Here is a 15,008-nt window from a genome sequence, read left to right as displayed (position 1 = left end):
GCTCAGTGTCCAGACAGCTCCCACACTGCAGCCAGGCACTCTGTGGGTCCAGGGCTTTGGAAGAGGAGGAGGAAGACTCTGCAGGATGGGATCTGACCATCACCAAGCTCTCCAGGCAGCAGGGACACGCCCTGGGTGGATCCAAGGAAGGCCAGGGAATCATTTCAACACTTAGCAGGGGAAAGCAGACAAAGGAGAGCTGACACCAGAGAACCAGTGTGCACGGGGAAGGTTTATTCTCATCACTAACACCTGGGAAGTGGTTTGGAGGAACAAAGGAATTGTCAGACTGGGAGGAAAAGCAGGTTTTTTCCCTCCCATAAACAAGATGATAGCTGTAAAGAAAACTAAACCACAACAGCTGCTCACAGTGAAGTCCAAAGGATTTCTCCAGCTCCACCCGCGTGCAAAACCAGCTCTTCCCATTAAATATAAGAATAAACTGCTTTTCTCTGGGACTAGAGCCAGACCAAACCCTACTAGCAGCCACTCAAAGGAAAAGAAAAAACCAACAAAATACCCAAACAAAATATATCTTCTTAATAAAAAGCAGAAACCACTTCAGTTCTTGCAAGCACTCTGCTCACAACATCATTCCTGCCCTGCTTCCCCACCCCATTCCGTGGGGCTCCAGGGAAAAAGGACCTCAAGACAGCAGCAATACATGTGTGAAAAGGTGACCAGACAGACTGGGAGGGGACAGGGACCTGCAGACAGACACTGGCAGCCACCCACCCACTGGGGAGGGGAAAACAGCTTCCAGCTGAAACCAGGAGCTTCCCCAGAGCCAGCAGCTCTTTCTCAGGACATCTTCCAGCAAAACACTGCATGGGACAAGGGCCCCTTCTTTGGGGCAGCATCAACACTGTCAGAACAGAGAGGTGGGGCTGAGCTCACCCCTTCTGGCAGCTGGAAGAGTCTCCAAGGAATAAACCCCCCTTTGCTATGGCTGTACCATCCAGCACCCGGGTCATCCACAGGGCTTGTTTTGGATTGGCAAAATCCTACAGGTGGATGAGGCTGGCAAAATCCTGCAGGTGGGTGAGGCTCCCCCTGCCCCAAATGCTGGCACAGTGACGCCACACAGGGTGCTGGTGACAGGACCAACCCAGGACGTGGCACCTGAGGGGTCTGCAGGACACAGCAGCAGGAAGGGGCTGCTCCCCTCCAGCTCCAGCTGGTCTCAGAGCCTGAGGGGAGCCTGACAGCTGGGACAGGCAGAGGACACTGGGAGCCAGGGACCAAACATGCTTCACTGGGCTCCCAGCAGACAGAACTCACGTGTGTGGTGTGGGCTGCCCTCACCCCGGGTTCAGCAGAGCCTCTGAGCCAAAGGCTCCTTCTGCCAGCACCCACCTCTGCTCAGGCACGTTTTAGTCACACAGGAAATGTTTTTTTTTTTCCCTCATAAAGTGCAAGAACTTTGCCTCTTACTGACTAGTCAACTAGAAGCATCACAGCCCTCACAGCAGGGAGCAACACCCCACGTTCAGGAGCTCCCAACACACCGGTCACTTCAGCAGGACCTCTGGCTCAGATATGGCCCTGTAGAGCACAAAGCCCATCTCATCAATTTCCTCTTCCAACAGCCCGGAGAACAGGTTGACTTTGGGGTTGAAATAGGAAGGCAGGACTCCTTTCTCCAGGGAGGCCACCAGCTCCTCAAGCACCTGCTGGAACCTGTCGGCGAGGCTGTCCTCTGCCCAGTCCGAGGCAGTGTCACTGAGGTGCAGGATGGCGTGGGTCACGGGGCTGCCCCCCAGTTTGTGCAGCCTGGGCTGGCTCTTGCAGACGCCGTTCAGGATGCGGAGGCAGAGCTGCCGAGCCCCGGAGTCACCAGCATCCAGCTCCTTCACCCTCGAGACTGCCGCCCTGTCAAAGCTCTCCAGCCACAGGTTTTCCACCAGTCCTTCGGGAGGAACAGCCAGAAGAACCTTGCCCTCCATTTCCACCACTGGGAAGAGGGTGATGCTCAGATCAACCTGATCGTGTTTGACTTCCAGCTTCAGCTCCCGGGAGGCCACGACGGGGTGGATGGCACAGCCCAGCAGGCCACCGATGGCAGGCCAGTTGATGGAGGCCACCAGCAGCTTGTGGAGGGTCTCGTTGAGCACGCTGGAGGAGAGGTACCGGCCCACAATGAACCTGTCCCAGGGGCTGCACCCCCGAGGGAAATACCCCAGATCGATCCTCTTGATCATCCAGTACTGGGGGTTCCTCACCACGGTGTCCTCTCCTGAGATGAGGCTCCAGAGCCCGGCGTCAAGGACCACTGGGAGCATGAGGTGGACGTGGTCAGCTGCCAGGACCTCGAGGCCATCGAGCAGGGCTCCGCTGAGGAAGAGGCGGCCGAAGGGCAGCTCTGGGAACTTGCTCCTCAGGAAGTTCTGCAGCTGGGTGCAGATGCTCCTGGCCAGCTGTGGGACGAGGGACACTTGGATCTCGGGCACGGCCAGCTGGCTGCTGTGTGAGAGGAGCTTCTCCTGCAGCGTGAGGCAGCGCAGCGGGCTGGGCTTGACCTGAGGAGCCCCCAGGGGAGCAGAGGAGCCCCTGGGATCTGTGAGAAGGGAAAGGAGAAGTCACAGCTCTGAGCACATCGTCTGAAACCCTCAGCAGCACAACCTGGGTGCCCAGCTCTCAAGCCCATCCCTCTGGAGGTGACACCAACCGCACCAAGGACCCCCATCGAGCCCACTGATGTTAACAGCACTTCTCAGCTATGCAGAGCCCAAACCACCCCCAAAACCTGACTGTTCCCAGCCTCACTCCTCAGCCAGGGATGGGAACCAGGCAAGGCACTTGCTGCCAGGGTCAGAGAATCACAGAATATGCTGAGTTGGAAAGGACCCACAAAATCATCCAGTCCAACTCCTGGCCCTGCACAGACACCCCAATAATCCCACTCTGTCCCTGAGAGTGGTGTCCAAATGTTCCTGGAGCTCTGGCAGCCTTGGGGCTGTGCCCAAACACCCTCTGGGGGAAGAACCTTTTTTCTAATATCCAACCTAAACCTCCCTGACACAGCTCCTGCTGCTCCCTCATGTCCTGTCACTGGTCAGAGAGATCAGTGCCTGCCCCTCCACCTCCTCACACGAGGATCCTGCAGACAACCCTGCTCTGGGTCCATTATCTCAGGACATGCCCTGGACCCAGCTGGGCCAGTTTCCCACTTGGAAAAACGCCATCTCCATGGGCAGCTGGACAAGGCAGCCTTTGTCTGCAGCAGCTCCCGAGCACACCTTCCTGCAGGCACAGCTGACCCAGAAAATGAGCACAGCCAACGCTGCTCCAGAGGAAACAAACCCCGACAGCCCCTGCCAGGACACCCTGGCTGTCACCAGAGGTCCTGTTTCCACAGGCATTGCCTAAAAAGGGGCTGTGGCTCGGGAGCCTCCCAGAGGGCAGGCTCAGTGGGGTCGGCTTTCCAGACACCGAGCTAAAAATACCGCGGAGCTGCGGCACAGCGGAGCACACCAAGGTGATCCCCTGGCTGGGCACCACAGCCTCACCTGGCACCAGGGGCCCAGCTGGAGACAGCAGGGGCTCGCTGAGGTCTTCCCTTCTCTGCTTCTTGGGGGGTTTTGGTGTTGTCTTGATTAACGGTAAATCCTGCCAGCTCTCCTCCAGGGATTTCTGCTCAGCTTTGGGATCGCCCTCATCGCGAGGGCTGGTGGCTCGGTCGATCAGCTGGAGGGAAGGAAAACACAAGAGGACAGGATGTTATCTTTGTTTTCCATGAACTGAGGGTGACAACAGCCCCTCTGGAGCACACACATGGGGGGACAGCCTCACTCAAGGCTTCTGCTCAGAAAAACACCCAGATTGGGGGGCAGCCACAAACATGCACATTGTCGTCATGCAGGTGGAAAACAGATTTTTTTTTTACATGGAAAACAGACACCTAAATACAACTTAAGTCCCTTTTGGGATGGGATAGTGTATCCCAAATGCTCCAGGCAAACAGGGATACGTGGTCCCACAGGGTGGGAGCAGGCAGCTCCATGCCCATGGCCAGCACCGGTGGCATTTCTGCCATATGCAAGAAACCATCTCAGGAGCAAACATCGAGATTTGGGGCACATCTTGCCCCACCACTGGGGCAAACCCAACTCCCCTGGGCATCTTCTGGTGCTCTGCTCCCCACTGCAGCCTTACCCTCTTGACAGCCAGCGTGGCGATGGCCAGCACGGCGGCGCCGCTGACGCCCAGCACCAGCCTGGCGTTGGCCAGCAGCACATCGAACACGCTGCCCAGCCCGTCGATGACACTGCCCAGCCCGCCGTTCTCCTGCCGCCTGCCCCGCTGCTGCCAGAACGCCGCCATGCTCACCCTGCGGACAACAGCAGCGTCACCCCCGGCGCGGGGGAGCTGTGTCCCCGGGACAGGCAGAGCCGCGGGGCGGGAGGTTTGGGGAACGAGGGGTTCCGCTGGGCCGCTCCTCCGGGACAAAGCTCCCGCCGCCGCCGGGACGGCCCGGGAGCAAGGGTCATCCAGGGAAGCGACACCCGGGGGAGGGACACACACCGGGGGAGGAAGGGACACCCGGGAGGGGACACGCCGGGGGAGGAAGGGACACCCGGGAGGGGACACGCCGGGGGAGGAAGGGACACCCGGGAGGGGACACGCCGGGGGAGGAAGGGACACCCAGCGAACGGGCACCCCGGGGAAGGGGCAGCCCAGGGGAGGAAGGGGCAGCCCGGGGGAGGAATGGACACGCCGGGGAAGGGTCACCCGCTCCTCACCCAGCCCTACCGCAAAGCCTCGCGGGGCACCGGGGCGGTACCGCGGCCCGCGGGAAGGGAGCCCCCCGACCCCGCTGACCGAGGGCAGGCGGCACCGGGACCGGGAGCGGCTCCGGCTCCGGGAGCGGCTCCGGCTCCGGGACCTGCCCGGGCCCGGCGCTGCCCGCGCGCGCCCCCGCGCCGCACTCACCGCGCGCGCCCCCGCCGCGGCCCCAGCCAATGGGGGGGCGCGGGCGGCGCAGCCCCGCCCACCCGCGCGCGGAAGTGGCGCCCGGCCCCGCCCAATCCGCGCGGCGCGTCACGGCCGGGGCGGGGCCGGGGGCGGGGCCTGGCGGGGCGCGGCGCCGCCTCAGGCTCCCCCGCCCTTCCGCCATGGCGGCCACCGGCGTCCTGCCCTTCGTCCGCGGCGTCGATCTCAGCGGCAACGACTTCAAGGTGCGGGGGAGCGGGAGCGGGGGGCAGCCCGGCACACGGCCCCGCAGCGGGCCCGCGCCCCGCGGGGCTGTCAGGCCCGGCGCGGCCCCCGGGGTGGGGGAATCCCGGCGCCGGCCCCGCCCGGGGTGGGTGACCGGGGACAGTCCCGGTCGCGACAGCGGGGCTGGGCGGTCCCTGACACCCGTCGAGCCGCTGTGGTTGAGCAACCCGGCCCCCAGCCCACGGGGTTCCCGAGAGACCGGTGATCCCCGAGCCTCCAGCTCCCCATCCCACAGGACTGGGCGATCCCAGCTCCCAATTCCCATAGGACTGGGTGATCCCCGATCCCATAGGACTGGGCAATCCTGGCTCCCGATCCCATAGGAGTGGGTGATCCCAGCTCCCAGTCCCCTAAGACTGAGCAATCCCAGCTGCCAGTCCCATAGGACTGGGCGATCCCTGATCCCATTCCCGTAGGACTGGGTGATCCCAGCTCCCTGTCCCATAGGAGTGGGCGATCCCGGCTCCCGATCCCACAGGACTGGGTATCCATGGCTCCCAGTCCCCTAAGACTGGGCGATCCCAGCTCCCCATCCCATAGGACTGAGCAATCCCAGCTCCCATTCCCACAGGACTGGGCGATCCCAGCTCCCGATCCCATAGGACTGAGAGATCCCCATTCCCACAGGACTGAGCAATCCCAGCTGCCTGTCCCTAAGGACTGGGCGATCCCAGCTCCCGTTCCCTAAGGACTGGGCGATCCCCAATCCCATTCCCATAGAACTGGGCGATCCTGGCTCCTGATCCCACAGGACTGGGTCTCCATGACCCCCAACTCCCAGTCCCCTAGAACTGAGTGATCCCAGCCCTTTAGTTCCCAATTTTTTGGGAGTGGTTGATCCCAATCCCCACAGCTCCCCATCCCTCAGGACTGGGTCATCATGACCTCACATTTCCCAGTCCCGTAGGACTGCTCGACCCCAAACCTCCCATGACCGCAGAGCCTCAGTCAGACTGAGGTGCCCAGCTCCTCACCCTCCTCCTCCTCCTCCTCCTCCTGGCAGGGCGGGTACTTCCCGGAGCACGTGAAGGCGATGACGAGCCTGCGCTGGCTGAAGCTGAACCGCACGGGGCTCTGTTACCTGCCCGAGGAGCTCGCTGCCCTCCAGAAGCTGGTGAGCCCCCTCTTTTGGGGTGGAATGGGGCTCCCCTGTCCCGCTGGGGCCGTGGGATCCGAGGGAGCTGTTCCCTGTTCCCTGCCAGCCTCGTGGCTCAGCAGATGCTCCAGTGTCTAATAATAGCACTGAGCTACAATGTGTGGTTGAAATGGGATGCAGTAGCTGTCAGGAGAGGGGTTGGCATGGACTTGCTCTCAGTTTCACCTTGTTTTCCTAGAAAACCAGATTAAAAACCATGCTTAGATCCTCTACCCTGTAGCAGAAGGGAAGGGTGATGGTCACAATGGGGACAATCAAGGTTTTTGGGGCTTTTTTTCCCTTCTCCTTTGCTAAAATATATAAAAAGCAGGAGCTGGCAGCTGCCTGGCTTTGTTTTTTGGGTGGTTCAACCAGGCCCTTGGTGGAGTCGTGGCTCAGCTTGGCTTTGGTGGTGTCCAGAGCACATCAGGGACCTCCTCCTGTCAGTGTCAGACAAACTCAGGGCTTGAAACGCTGCCAGGAGCCCCCATCCCTGTGCCAGGTGCAGGGAATCCCTCCGTGCCACTCCTGCCAGCCCTGCCAGGTGCTCGGGGGCCACAGCAAGACTGAAATCCTGGCATCCCGCCCGCAGCCTGCCAGTGCCTTGTGTTCCTGAGCAGGAACAGCCGGGCTGCTGATGCTCAGAGCAAAACATTTCCCAGGGAAATTCCTCCTCCCCAGCAGTGCCCACGTCTGCCCGTTTCCAGGGAGAGGTGTTTCCAAGGGCTGGGATCTGTGTGCACAGGGACAGCTCTGAGCATCCAGAGCACCCCAAACCCCTCAGCAGGGCTGAGGTGTCCAGCCAGGGCTACCCCAGGGGATGAGGGATGCTGGGCCAACCAACCAGTTTGGGACTGGGAGTGTCCCAGCAGCCCTGTGTGTGACAGGGCTGCACAAGTCCCCAGCTCTCCTGGGATGGAGGAGCCTCTGCATCAATGTGGGGGCCCAGCCCTCGCCCTGCACAGCCCCAGCTCCTCTCTCTGCTCACTGGGGCTTGTCTGGGCCTTCCCTGCAGGAGCACCTCTCCGTGAGCCACAACAGCCTCACCACGCTCCATGGAGAGCTCTCCGGCCTGCCCTGCCTCAGGGTGAGTGTCCCCCTCCTGCCTCAGGGGCACCTCTGGGATCTCAGGGCACACAAAGATCATACCTGGGCACCCTGGGGGCTCAGCTGGCAGCTGCATTCCTGCCTCTCTCCCCTTTGCAGGCAATTGTGGCTCGTGCAAACAGCCTGAAGAACTCAGGAGTCCCTGATGACATCTTCCAGCTGGATGACCTCTCAGTGCTGGTGGGTGCAGAGTGTCCTCAGCTGAGGCAGGAGCCAGCTCAGACTCCTGGGTTCCACTCCTGCACCTTGGTGGCTCCTTGTGCTCCTTGGGAGCACCAGTCACAAACCCATGGCTGAGCTCCAGGGCTGTTGGCAGGGTGACCCTCTGGCAATGCCTCCTTTAAAGGCTGGTGCCAGGGATGGGCTCCCTGGGTTCCCTGTGTGCTGCTCCAGCTCCTGCTGTGCCCCTGGAGATGCCCCCCAGGCCTGAGGTTTGGGTGCTGCTGGCTGGCTGTGGGGCTGAGCTGCTTTGTGCTCCCATTTTCCCAGGACCTGAGCTACAACCAGCTCACAGAGTGTCCCAGGGAGCTGGAGAATGCCAAGAACATGCTGGTCCTGAACCTTGGCCACAACAGGTGGGTCAGGGCTAGAGTGACCATCTCCTCCTCCTGGCCATGGCCACCTCTATTGGTCACACTTTGCTCTGGGTCCTACTTTCTGCCCCTCCTCGAGGGAGACCCAGGGCTGGTCCTAGGCACTCCTGAATTTCCCCATATCCCTGCAGCATCGACACCATCCCCAACCAGCTCTTCATCAACCTGACTGACCTGCTCTACCTGGACCTGAGTGACAACAAGCTGGAGAGTCTCCCCCCACAGATGAGGCGCCTGGTGCACCTGCAGACCCTCATCCTCAACAACAACCCCCTCCTGCACGCTCAGCTCCGGTACAGCCCCGCTCCCCAGGCTGCCTGCCAGGCTGGCAGGGCTGGCACTGAGGTTTCTGCTCCTTCCTGACCCTCTCTGTGCCCTGTGGCTCTCCCTGCTCCTCAGGCAGCTCCCGGCCATGACAGCCCTGCAGACCCTCCACCTCCGCAACACCCAGCGCACGCAGAGCAACCTGCCCACCAGCCTCGAGGCCCTGGTGAACCTGGCAGGTAGGGCTGGGGCATCCAGCCCCACAGAGCCCTCCAGGGGCTCTCCCAGCCCCAGTGTTGGTCTGGCTGGTGGTGTCACCCCGTTGTTTCTGTCCTCAGATGTGGACCTGTCCTGCAACGACCTCAGCCGTGTCCCCGAGTGTCTCTACACCCTGGGCAGCCTGCGGCGCCTCAACCTCAGCAGCAACCAGATCACAGAGCTGTCCCTCTGCATCGACCAGTGGACCCAGCTGGAGACCCTCAACCTGTCCCGCAACCAGCTCACCTCCTTACCTGTATGTCCCTGCCCTTATGTGCCATCCCTGCTCGTGGTTCCATGGCTCTCCCTCAGCCCACCATCTCCCCCTTCCCCAGTCGGCCATCTGCAAGCTGACCAAGCTGAAGAAGATGTACCTGAACTCCAACAAGCTGGACTTTGATGGGATCCCCTCAGGCATTGGCAAGCTCACCAACCTTGAGGAGTTCATGGCAGCCAACAACAACCTGGAGCTCATTCCTGAGAGCCTGTGCAGGTAAGGAACACACAGCTGGATCTGCTGTGTGCCCAGGAGGGAACACAGAGGTGGTGTGGTCACAGATCACCCTGGCTGGCCTGTCACCAGCATCACTGTCCCACAGGTGCTCCAAGCTGAGGAAGCTGGTGCTGAACAAGAACCGCCTGGTGACGCTGCCAGAGGCCATCCACTTCCTGACGGATGTGGAGGTGGGCACCCAGAACTCTCTGCCTTGGGCTGGCTCCACCACAGCCCCAGCACCTCCCTGGGACCCTGGGGCTGTAGGGTGGGCTGGATGAGGTCAGGGCAGGGGAGCTCAGGGCCAGTACCTGCAATCTGCCACGTGGTTCAGCCCAGGCAAGCCGTGGAGCTCCTTCCACATCCCCTCACCTCACTGAAGCCTGGAGTGCTCCAGAGTCTCCTGCCGTGCCACACTCCCAAACGTCCCTGTGAGCACGGACTTCAGCGCGGTCTCTGTGCCCTCCTTGGCAGATCCTGGACGTGCGCGAGAACCCCAACCTGGTGATGCCCCCGAAGCCGGCGGATCGCTCCTCGGAGTGGTACAACATCGACTTCTCCCTGCAGAACCAGCTCCGCCTGGCCGGGGCCTCCCCCGCCACCGTGGCCGCCGCCGCCGCGGGTACGCGTGCAGGGAGGGGGGCACGCAGCCCCTGCCTTGGCACGGCCCTGGGAGAGGCTGGGCAGTGAGCCCTGCTCCAGAGGGTGCCCCACAGGCTGCCTCTCACCCCGTCCCCGTGTCCCCAGGGAGCAGCACCAAGGACCCGCTGGCCCGCAAGATGCGGCTGCGGCGGCGCAAGGACTCTGCCCAGGATGACCAGGCCAAGCAGGTGCTGAAGGGGATGTCAGACGTGGCCCAGGAGAAGAATAAGAAGATAGAGGTAGGGTCTGGGGTGGGAGAGGGCATCTCAATGTCCCTGGCCTACCTTGGGTGCTGGCAGGGTTCCAGTTGTCCCTTATTTGACCTGTTCCTGTCCTACAGGAGAGTGGGGAGGCGAAGGCACCGGACCTGAAGACACGGCGCTGGGACCAGGGCCTGGAGAAGCCACAGCTGGACTACTCAGAGTTCTTCAGCGAGGACGTGGGGCAGCTGCCTGGCGTCTGTGTCTGGCAGATCGAGAACTTCGTGCCCACGCTGGTGGACGAGGCTTTCCACGGCAAGTTCTACGAAGCTGACTGCTACATCGTGCTCAAGGTACCCAGGGAGGACCAAGGGTCCCCTGCATCCCCTGCCTGGAGCTGCAGCCAGCCCATCTCACACCCTGTCCTTCCCAGACCTTCCTGGATGAGAATGGTTCCCTGAACTGGGAGATCTACTACTGGATCGGGCAGGAGGCCACGCTGGACAAGAAGGCCTGTTCAGCCATCCACGCCGTCAACCTCCGCAACTACCTGGGGGCTGAGTGCCGCAGCATCCGGGAGGAGATGGGGGATGAAAGTGAGGAGTTCCTTCAGGTGAGGCCAACCCCCAGCTCCCCTGTAGCCCCCGACCCCTCCTGTCCCACCCTCACCCCCTCCCTGCCCCCAGGTCTTCGACAATGACATCTCCTACATCGAGGGTGGCACAGCCAGTGGTTTCTTCACTGTTGAGGACACGCAGTATGTCACCAGGTACAGCTGGGGACAGGGGCTGGGGGGATGCGTGGGGCAGGCAGTGCCCCATGTCCCACCATGGCTGTCCCTTCCCCAGGCTCTACCGTGTCTATGGGAAGAAGAATGTCAAGCTGGAGCCAGTGGCACTGAAAGGGACATCACTGGACCCCCGGTGAGTGGCTAGGGGACAGAGGGACCTTGCAGAAGTTTCAGCAGAATCCACCTGAGACATTATAGCTGCAGTTCTGTGGTGCAAATGGGCTATGCCAGCACCTTTCTACAAGAATATGGGTTCAAACCCCCCTTGGTGCCCTGCAGGGACCCCCAGGATGGGGAGAATTCTCAGCACACCCATTCTCTCCTGACTCCTCTCACCTCTCTCCACCAGGTTTGTTTTCCTCCTGGACCACGGCCTCGAGCTCCTGGTGTGGCGTGGGAGCCAGGCCACGCTGAGCAGCACCACCAAGGCCAGGTAGGGCTGGTGGGGGTGCCGGGGTGTGGGGAGCCCAGCTGCCATCTCACCTGCTCCCACTGCAGGCTCTTCGCCGAGAAGATCAACAAGAACGAGCGGAAGGGCAAGGCCGAGATCACACTGCTCACCCAGGGCCAGGAGACCCCCGAGTTCTGGGAGGTGCTGGGGGGGCAGCCCGAGGAGATCCGACCCTGTGTCCCCGATGACTTCCAGCCCCACAAGCCCAAGCTGTACAAGGTGGGGAGCTGCATCCATAGGGCCACCAGCCCTGCTGAGGTCCTGCAGCCCCCACTCACCTCTGTCCCCATCCCCTCTGCAGGTCGGCCTCGGTCTGGGCTACCTGGAGCTTCCCCAGATCAACTACAAGCTCTCCGTGGAGCACAAGAAGAGGCTGAAGGCTGATCTGATGCCAGAGATGCGCCTGGTAGGATGGGGCGGGGAGGTTCTCCCAGTCTGACCAGTGGGACTGGTTTCATGCCCCTTCTGCCTCCAGCTGTGCCCTGGGAGAGGGAGGTTCAGCCAGCAGCGCCTGGCTGGGGGATGCTCTGCTCTGTCGGGAGCAGGCAGGGTTTTCCAGCTGGGAAAGCCTGCAGGTGCCTGACCCCTCTCCCCTGTGGTGCCCTCAGCTGCAGAGCCTGCTGGACACCAAGAGCGTGTACATCCTGGACTGCTGGTCCGACGTCTTCATCTGGATCGGCAGGAAGTCCTCGCGGCTGGTGCGGGCGGCGGCGCTGAAGCTGAGCCAGGAGCTGTGCACCATGCTGCACCGGCCCAAGCACGCCATGGTCACCAGGAACCTGGAGGGCACCGAGTGCCAGGTGGGGCTTGGGCCCCTCACATGGGTGCTGGGTGCCTGGGAGGGGGCTGAGGCCGAGGGTCTGTTACCTGCTCCCCAATTTACACCTTGAATGACTGGATGATGCTCTGGTCTGGTTGACGAGGTGGGGATCGGTCACAGGTTGGACTCGATGATCTTGGAGGTGTTTTCCAGCCTTACTGATTCTGTGATGCAGGTGTTCAAGTCCAAGTTCAAGAACTGGGATGACGTCCTGCGCGTGGATTACACCCGGAACGCCGAGACGGTGCTGCAGGACGGCGGCCTGGCCGGCAAGGTGCGCAAGGACGCCGAGAAGAAGGACCAGATGAAGGCCGACCTGACCGCGCTCTTCCTGCCCCGCCAGCCCCCCATGCCCCTCAGCGAGGTAAGGCTGGGGACCCCCATGAATCCCCCATGGCGTGGGGCTGGGTGCTGGTGGAGGAGCTGGGGGGCTGACAGCTCATGGGGCCACAGGCGGAGCAGCTGATGGAGGAGTGGAACGAGGACCTGGATGGCATGGAGGGCTTCGTGCTGGAGGGCAAGAAATTCACTCGCCTGCCCGAGGAGGAGTTTGGCCACTTCCACACCCACGACTGCTATGTCTTCCTGTGCAGGTGACAGCTGGCTTGTCCCCTCTCAGGGGCTGCTGGACCACCTTGTCCCCAGCCTCCCTGCCCAGTCCTCCTGACTGTCCCATCCCTCACATCACTCCCTGTTCCTGCCCTCAGGTACTGGGTGCCAGTGGAGTATGAGGAGGATGAGGAGAAAAAGAAGAAGGGTGAAGGCAAAGGGGAAGAGGAGGGTGAGGAAGAAGAGGAGGAGAAGCAGCCCGAGGAAGACTCCCAGTGCATCGTCTACTTCTGGCAGGGCCGGGAGGCCTCCAACATGGGCTGGCTCACCTTCACCTTCAGCCTCCAGAAGAAGTTTGAGAGTCACTTCCGTGGCAAGCTGGAGGTGACAGTTTGAGGGTGACACAGGGGTGCCCCAGCTTTGCCTCTCCCCCATCCCCTCCCTGCCCCTCAGGCTGAGGCAGGGGACAGCAGCAGAGATGGGAGCTGGCAGGGGGTGCAGCTGGGGCTCGGAGCTGCGTTTGGGAAGTCCCTGTGCCCCTTCTGACAGCCAGCCCTGTGCAGGTGGTGCGCATGACCCAGCAGCAGGAGAACCCCAAGTTCCTGTCGCACTTCAAGAGGAGGTTTGTGATCCACCGGGGCAAGCGCAAGGACCGGGTCAGCACTCCCCAGCCCAGCCTGTACCACATCCGCACCAACGGCGGGGCCCTGTGCACCAGGTCAGTGCCAGGCAGCACCCACGGGTGCCGCATCCACTGGGATACCTGCTGGTGGGCACAGCTGCCGGGTCTCCCTCTGATTTGTGCCTCGGGGCTCTGTCTCCAGGTGCATCCAGATCAACACAGACGCTGCTCTGCTCAACTCCGAGTTCTGCTTCATCCTCAAGGTACTGCTCGTGGCTGAGCATCCTCAGGGCTGCCTGGGCGCCCTCCTGCCCCTCTGGGCAGGTCTGACTCCACTGTCCCCCAGGTGCCTTTTGAGAGCACGGACAACCAGGGCATTGTGTACACCTGGGTGGGTCGGGCAGCCGACCCTGACGAGGCCAAGCTGGCTGAGGACATCATGAACCACATGTTTGATGACTCCTACAGCAAACAGGTGAGCAGGGCTCAGTGCCACCTTACCTGGGTGACAGTGACCACCCAGGCCACACTCAGCCCTGTTCCTGCCCTTTCAGGTCATCAACGAGGGAGAAGAACCTGAAAACTTCTTCTGGGTGGGCATTGGGGGCCAGAAGCCCTACGATGAAGATGCTGACTACATGAAGCACTCACGGCTCTTCAGGTGGGCACTGGTGTGGAGGGGGATGCTCCAGTCTGGGCTGCTTCCCTTCCTCCCACAGAACCCTTGGGAACCAACCAGCCAGAACAGCTGCTCCATCACATCCCTGCCCTCTACATGAGCAGAGTCCCAACAAACTCATGCCTGATGCTGTCCCTGTCCCTCTCCCTGCAGATGCTCCAATGAGAAAGGTTATTTCTCCGTGTCAGAGAAGTGCTCAGATTTCTGCCAGGATGACCTGGCTGATGATGACATCATGCTGCTGGACAACGGGCGGGAGGTGAGCTGGGGGCACGAGGCTGTCCTGGGCTCAGACCTGCCAGTGCCTCTGGGCTGACCCCAGCTGCTGATCCTTCCTGCAGGTCTACATGTGGGTGGGCACCCAGACCAGCCAGGTGGAGATCAAGCTGAGCCTCAAGGCCTGCCAGGTAAGCCCTCCCTCCATCCTGGGACTGCGTGGGGGAGGATTTGGGCACTTCATCTCCCCTCAGGGCCCTGACCTGGGTCCTGCAGAGCTCTGGGCTGGGGAGTACCAGCCCCAGAGGAGGGTGAGGGCCAGGACCCCCACGGCAATGCTCTGCCCCAGGTGTACATCCAGCACATGCGCTCCAAGGACCCCACACATCCCCGCAAGCTGCGGCTGGTGCGGAAAGGCAACGAGCCCTGGCCCTTCACCCGCTGCTTCCACGCCTGGAGCGTGTTCCGCAAGCCGCCCACCTAAGGGTGGGGGGCACCCGGTGCTCCAGCCACAGCCCCCCTGGCACAGCTGGCCCTGGCACCCCGCGCTGCCGCCAACGCCAGGCTCAGCCTGGAGCCGCTTCCCCCCGAGCTGGGGCCAGTGGGGATCACTGGGGCTTGTCCCTCTGTCCCCCCTTCTCCCAGCACAGGGCCCAGCTCAGCCCCTGCCCTTCCTGGGGGGCATACGGGGTGGTGTGGGCCCCTGCCACACCCTGCTTGGGGATGCTGCTGCCCCAAACCAGTGCCGAGCTCCCCCTGTGACTGGGGGACAGGAGTGACTCCCAGTTTGGGTGGGAGGATGCTTTGCTAAGGAGAATTTGGGGGAGTGAGGGGCTCTCAGCCCTGGGCCTTACAGCTGGTCCCTGCTGTCCTGGGGGATGGACCCCCAGCAGGGATCAGCCCTCTGGATCATATCAATAAAGGCTGTATTTCTCACCTCGGCCCTGTCCCAGGCTCTGACTCACTCCCAAA

At 62.0% G+C, this 15,008-nt stretch overlaps 2 protein-coding genes across 4 annotated transcripts; one reads left to right on the top strand and one right to left on the bottom strand.

Moving 5' to 3' along the window:
- Positions 1-214: 214 nt before the first annotated feature.
- On the bottom strand, positions 215-5,007 carry MIEF2 (mitochondrial elongation factor 2). 3 transcript variants are annotated; one of them, XM_064390427.1, is made up of 4 exons: positions 4,933-5,007; positions 4,156-4,330; positions 3,510-3,687; positions 215-2,557 (listed from the first exon to the last, which is right to left on the bottom strand). In XM_064390427.1, the coding sequence occupies exons 2-4, from the start codon at positions 4,321-4,323 to the stop codon at positions 1,512-1,514; spliced, it is 1,392 nt and encodes a 463-aa protein (XP_064246497.1). In that variant the 5' UTR covers positions 4,324-4,330; positions 4,933-5,007; the 3' UTR covers positions 215-1,511. The 3 variants fall into 3 exon arrangements, with proteins under 3 accessions (XP_064246497.1, XP_064246496.1, XP_064246494.1); XM_064390426.1 differs by lacking the exon at positions 4,933-5,007 and adding an exon at positions 4,743-4,921; XM_064390424.1 differs by lacking the exon at positions 4,933-5,007 and adding an exon at positions 4,753-4,921.
- An 11-nt stretch (positions 5,008-5,018) lies between these two features.
- FLII (FLII actin remodeling protein) lies at positions 5,019-14,977 on the top strand. Its single transcript, XM_064390415.1, has 30 exons — positions 5,019-5,177; positions 6,221-6,331; positions 7,368-7,439; positions 7,559-7,639; positions 7,949-8,034; positions 8,184-8,345; positions 8,452-8,555; positions 8,655-8,830; positions 8,910-9,067; positions 9,174-9,258; positions 9,542-9,689; positions 9,815-9,948; positions 10,050-10,262; positions 10,343-10,522; positions 10,596-10,678; positions 10,758-10,832; positions 11,049-11,132; positions 11,198-11,369; positions 11,452-11,556; positions 11,759-11,950; positions 12,146-12,334; positions 12,424-12,563; positions 12,678-12,903; positions 13,083-13,237; positions 13,344-13,404; positions 13,488-13,616; positions 13,696-13,802; positions 13,974-14,079; positions 14,162-14,227; positions 14,386-14,977. Exons 1-30 carry the CDS (start codon positions 5,115-5,117, stop codon positions 14,518-14,520), a joined length of 3,798 nt encoding a protein of 1,265 aa, XP_064246485.1. The 5' UTR covers positions 5,019-5,114; the 3' UTR covers positions 14,521-14,977.
- Positions 14,978-15,008: the final 31 nt, after the last annotated feature.

The sequence above is a fragment of the Passer domesticus genome, chromosome 15, assembly GCF_036417665.1.
Source record: "Passer domesticus isolate bPasDom1 chromosome 15, bPasDom1.hap1, whole genome shotgun sequence".
NCBI lineage: Eukaryota > Metazoa > Chordata > Aves > Passeriformes > Passeridae > Passer > Passer domesticus.
This window is presented reverse-complemented; position numbering and strand designations above follow the sequence as displayed.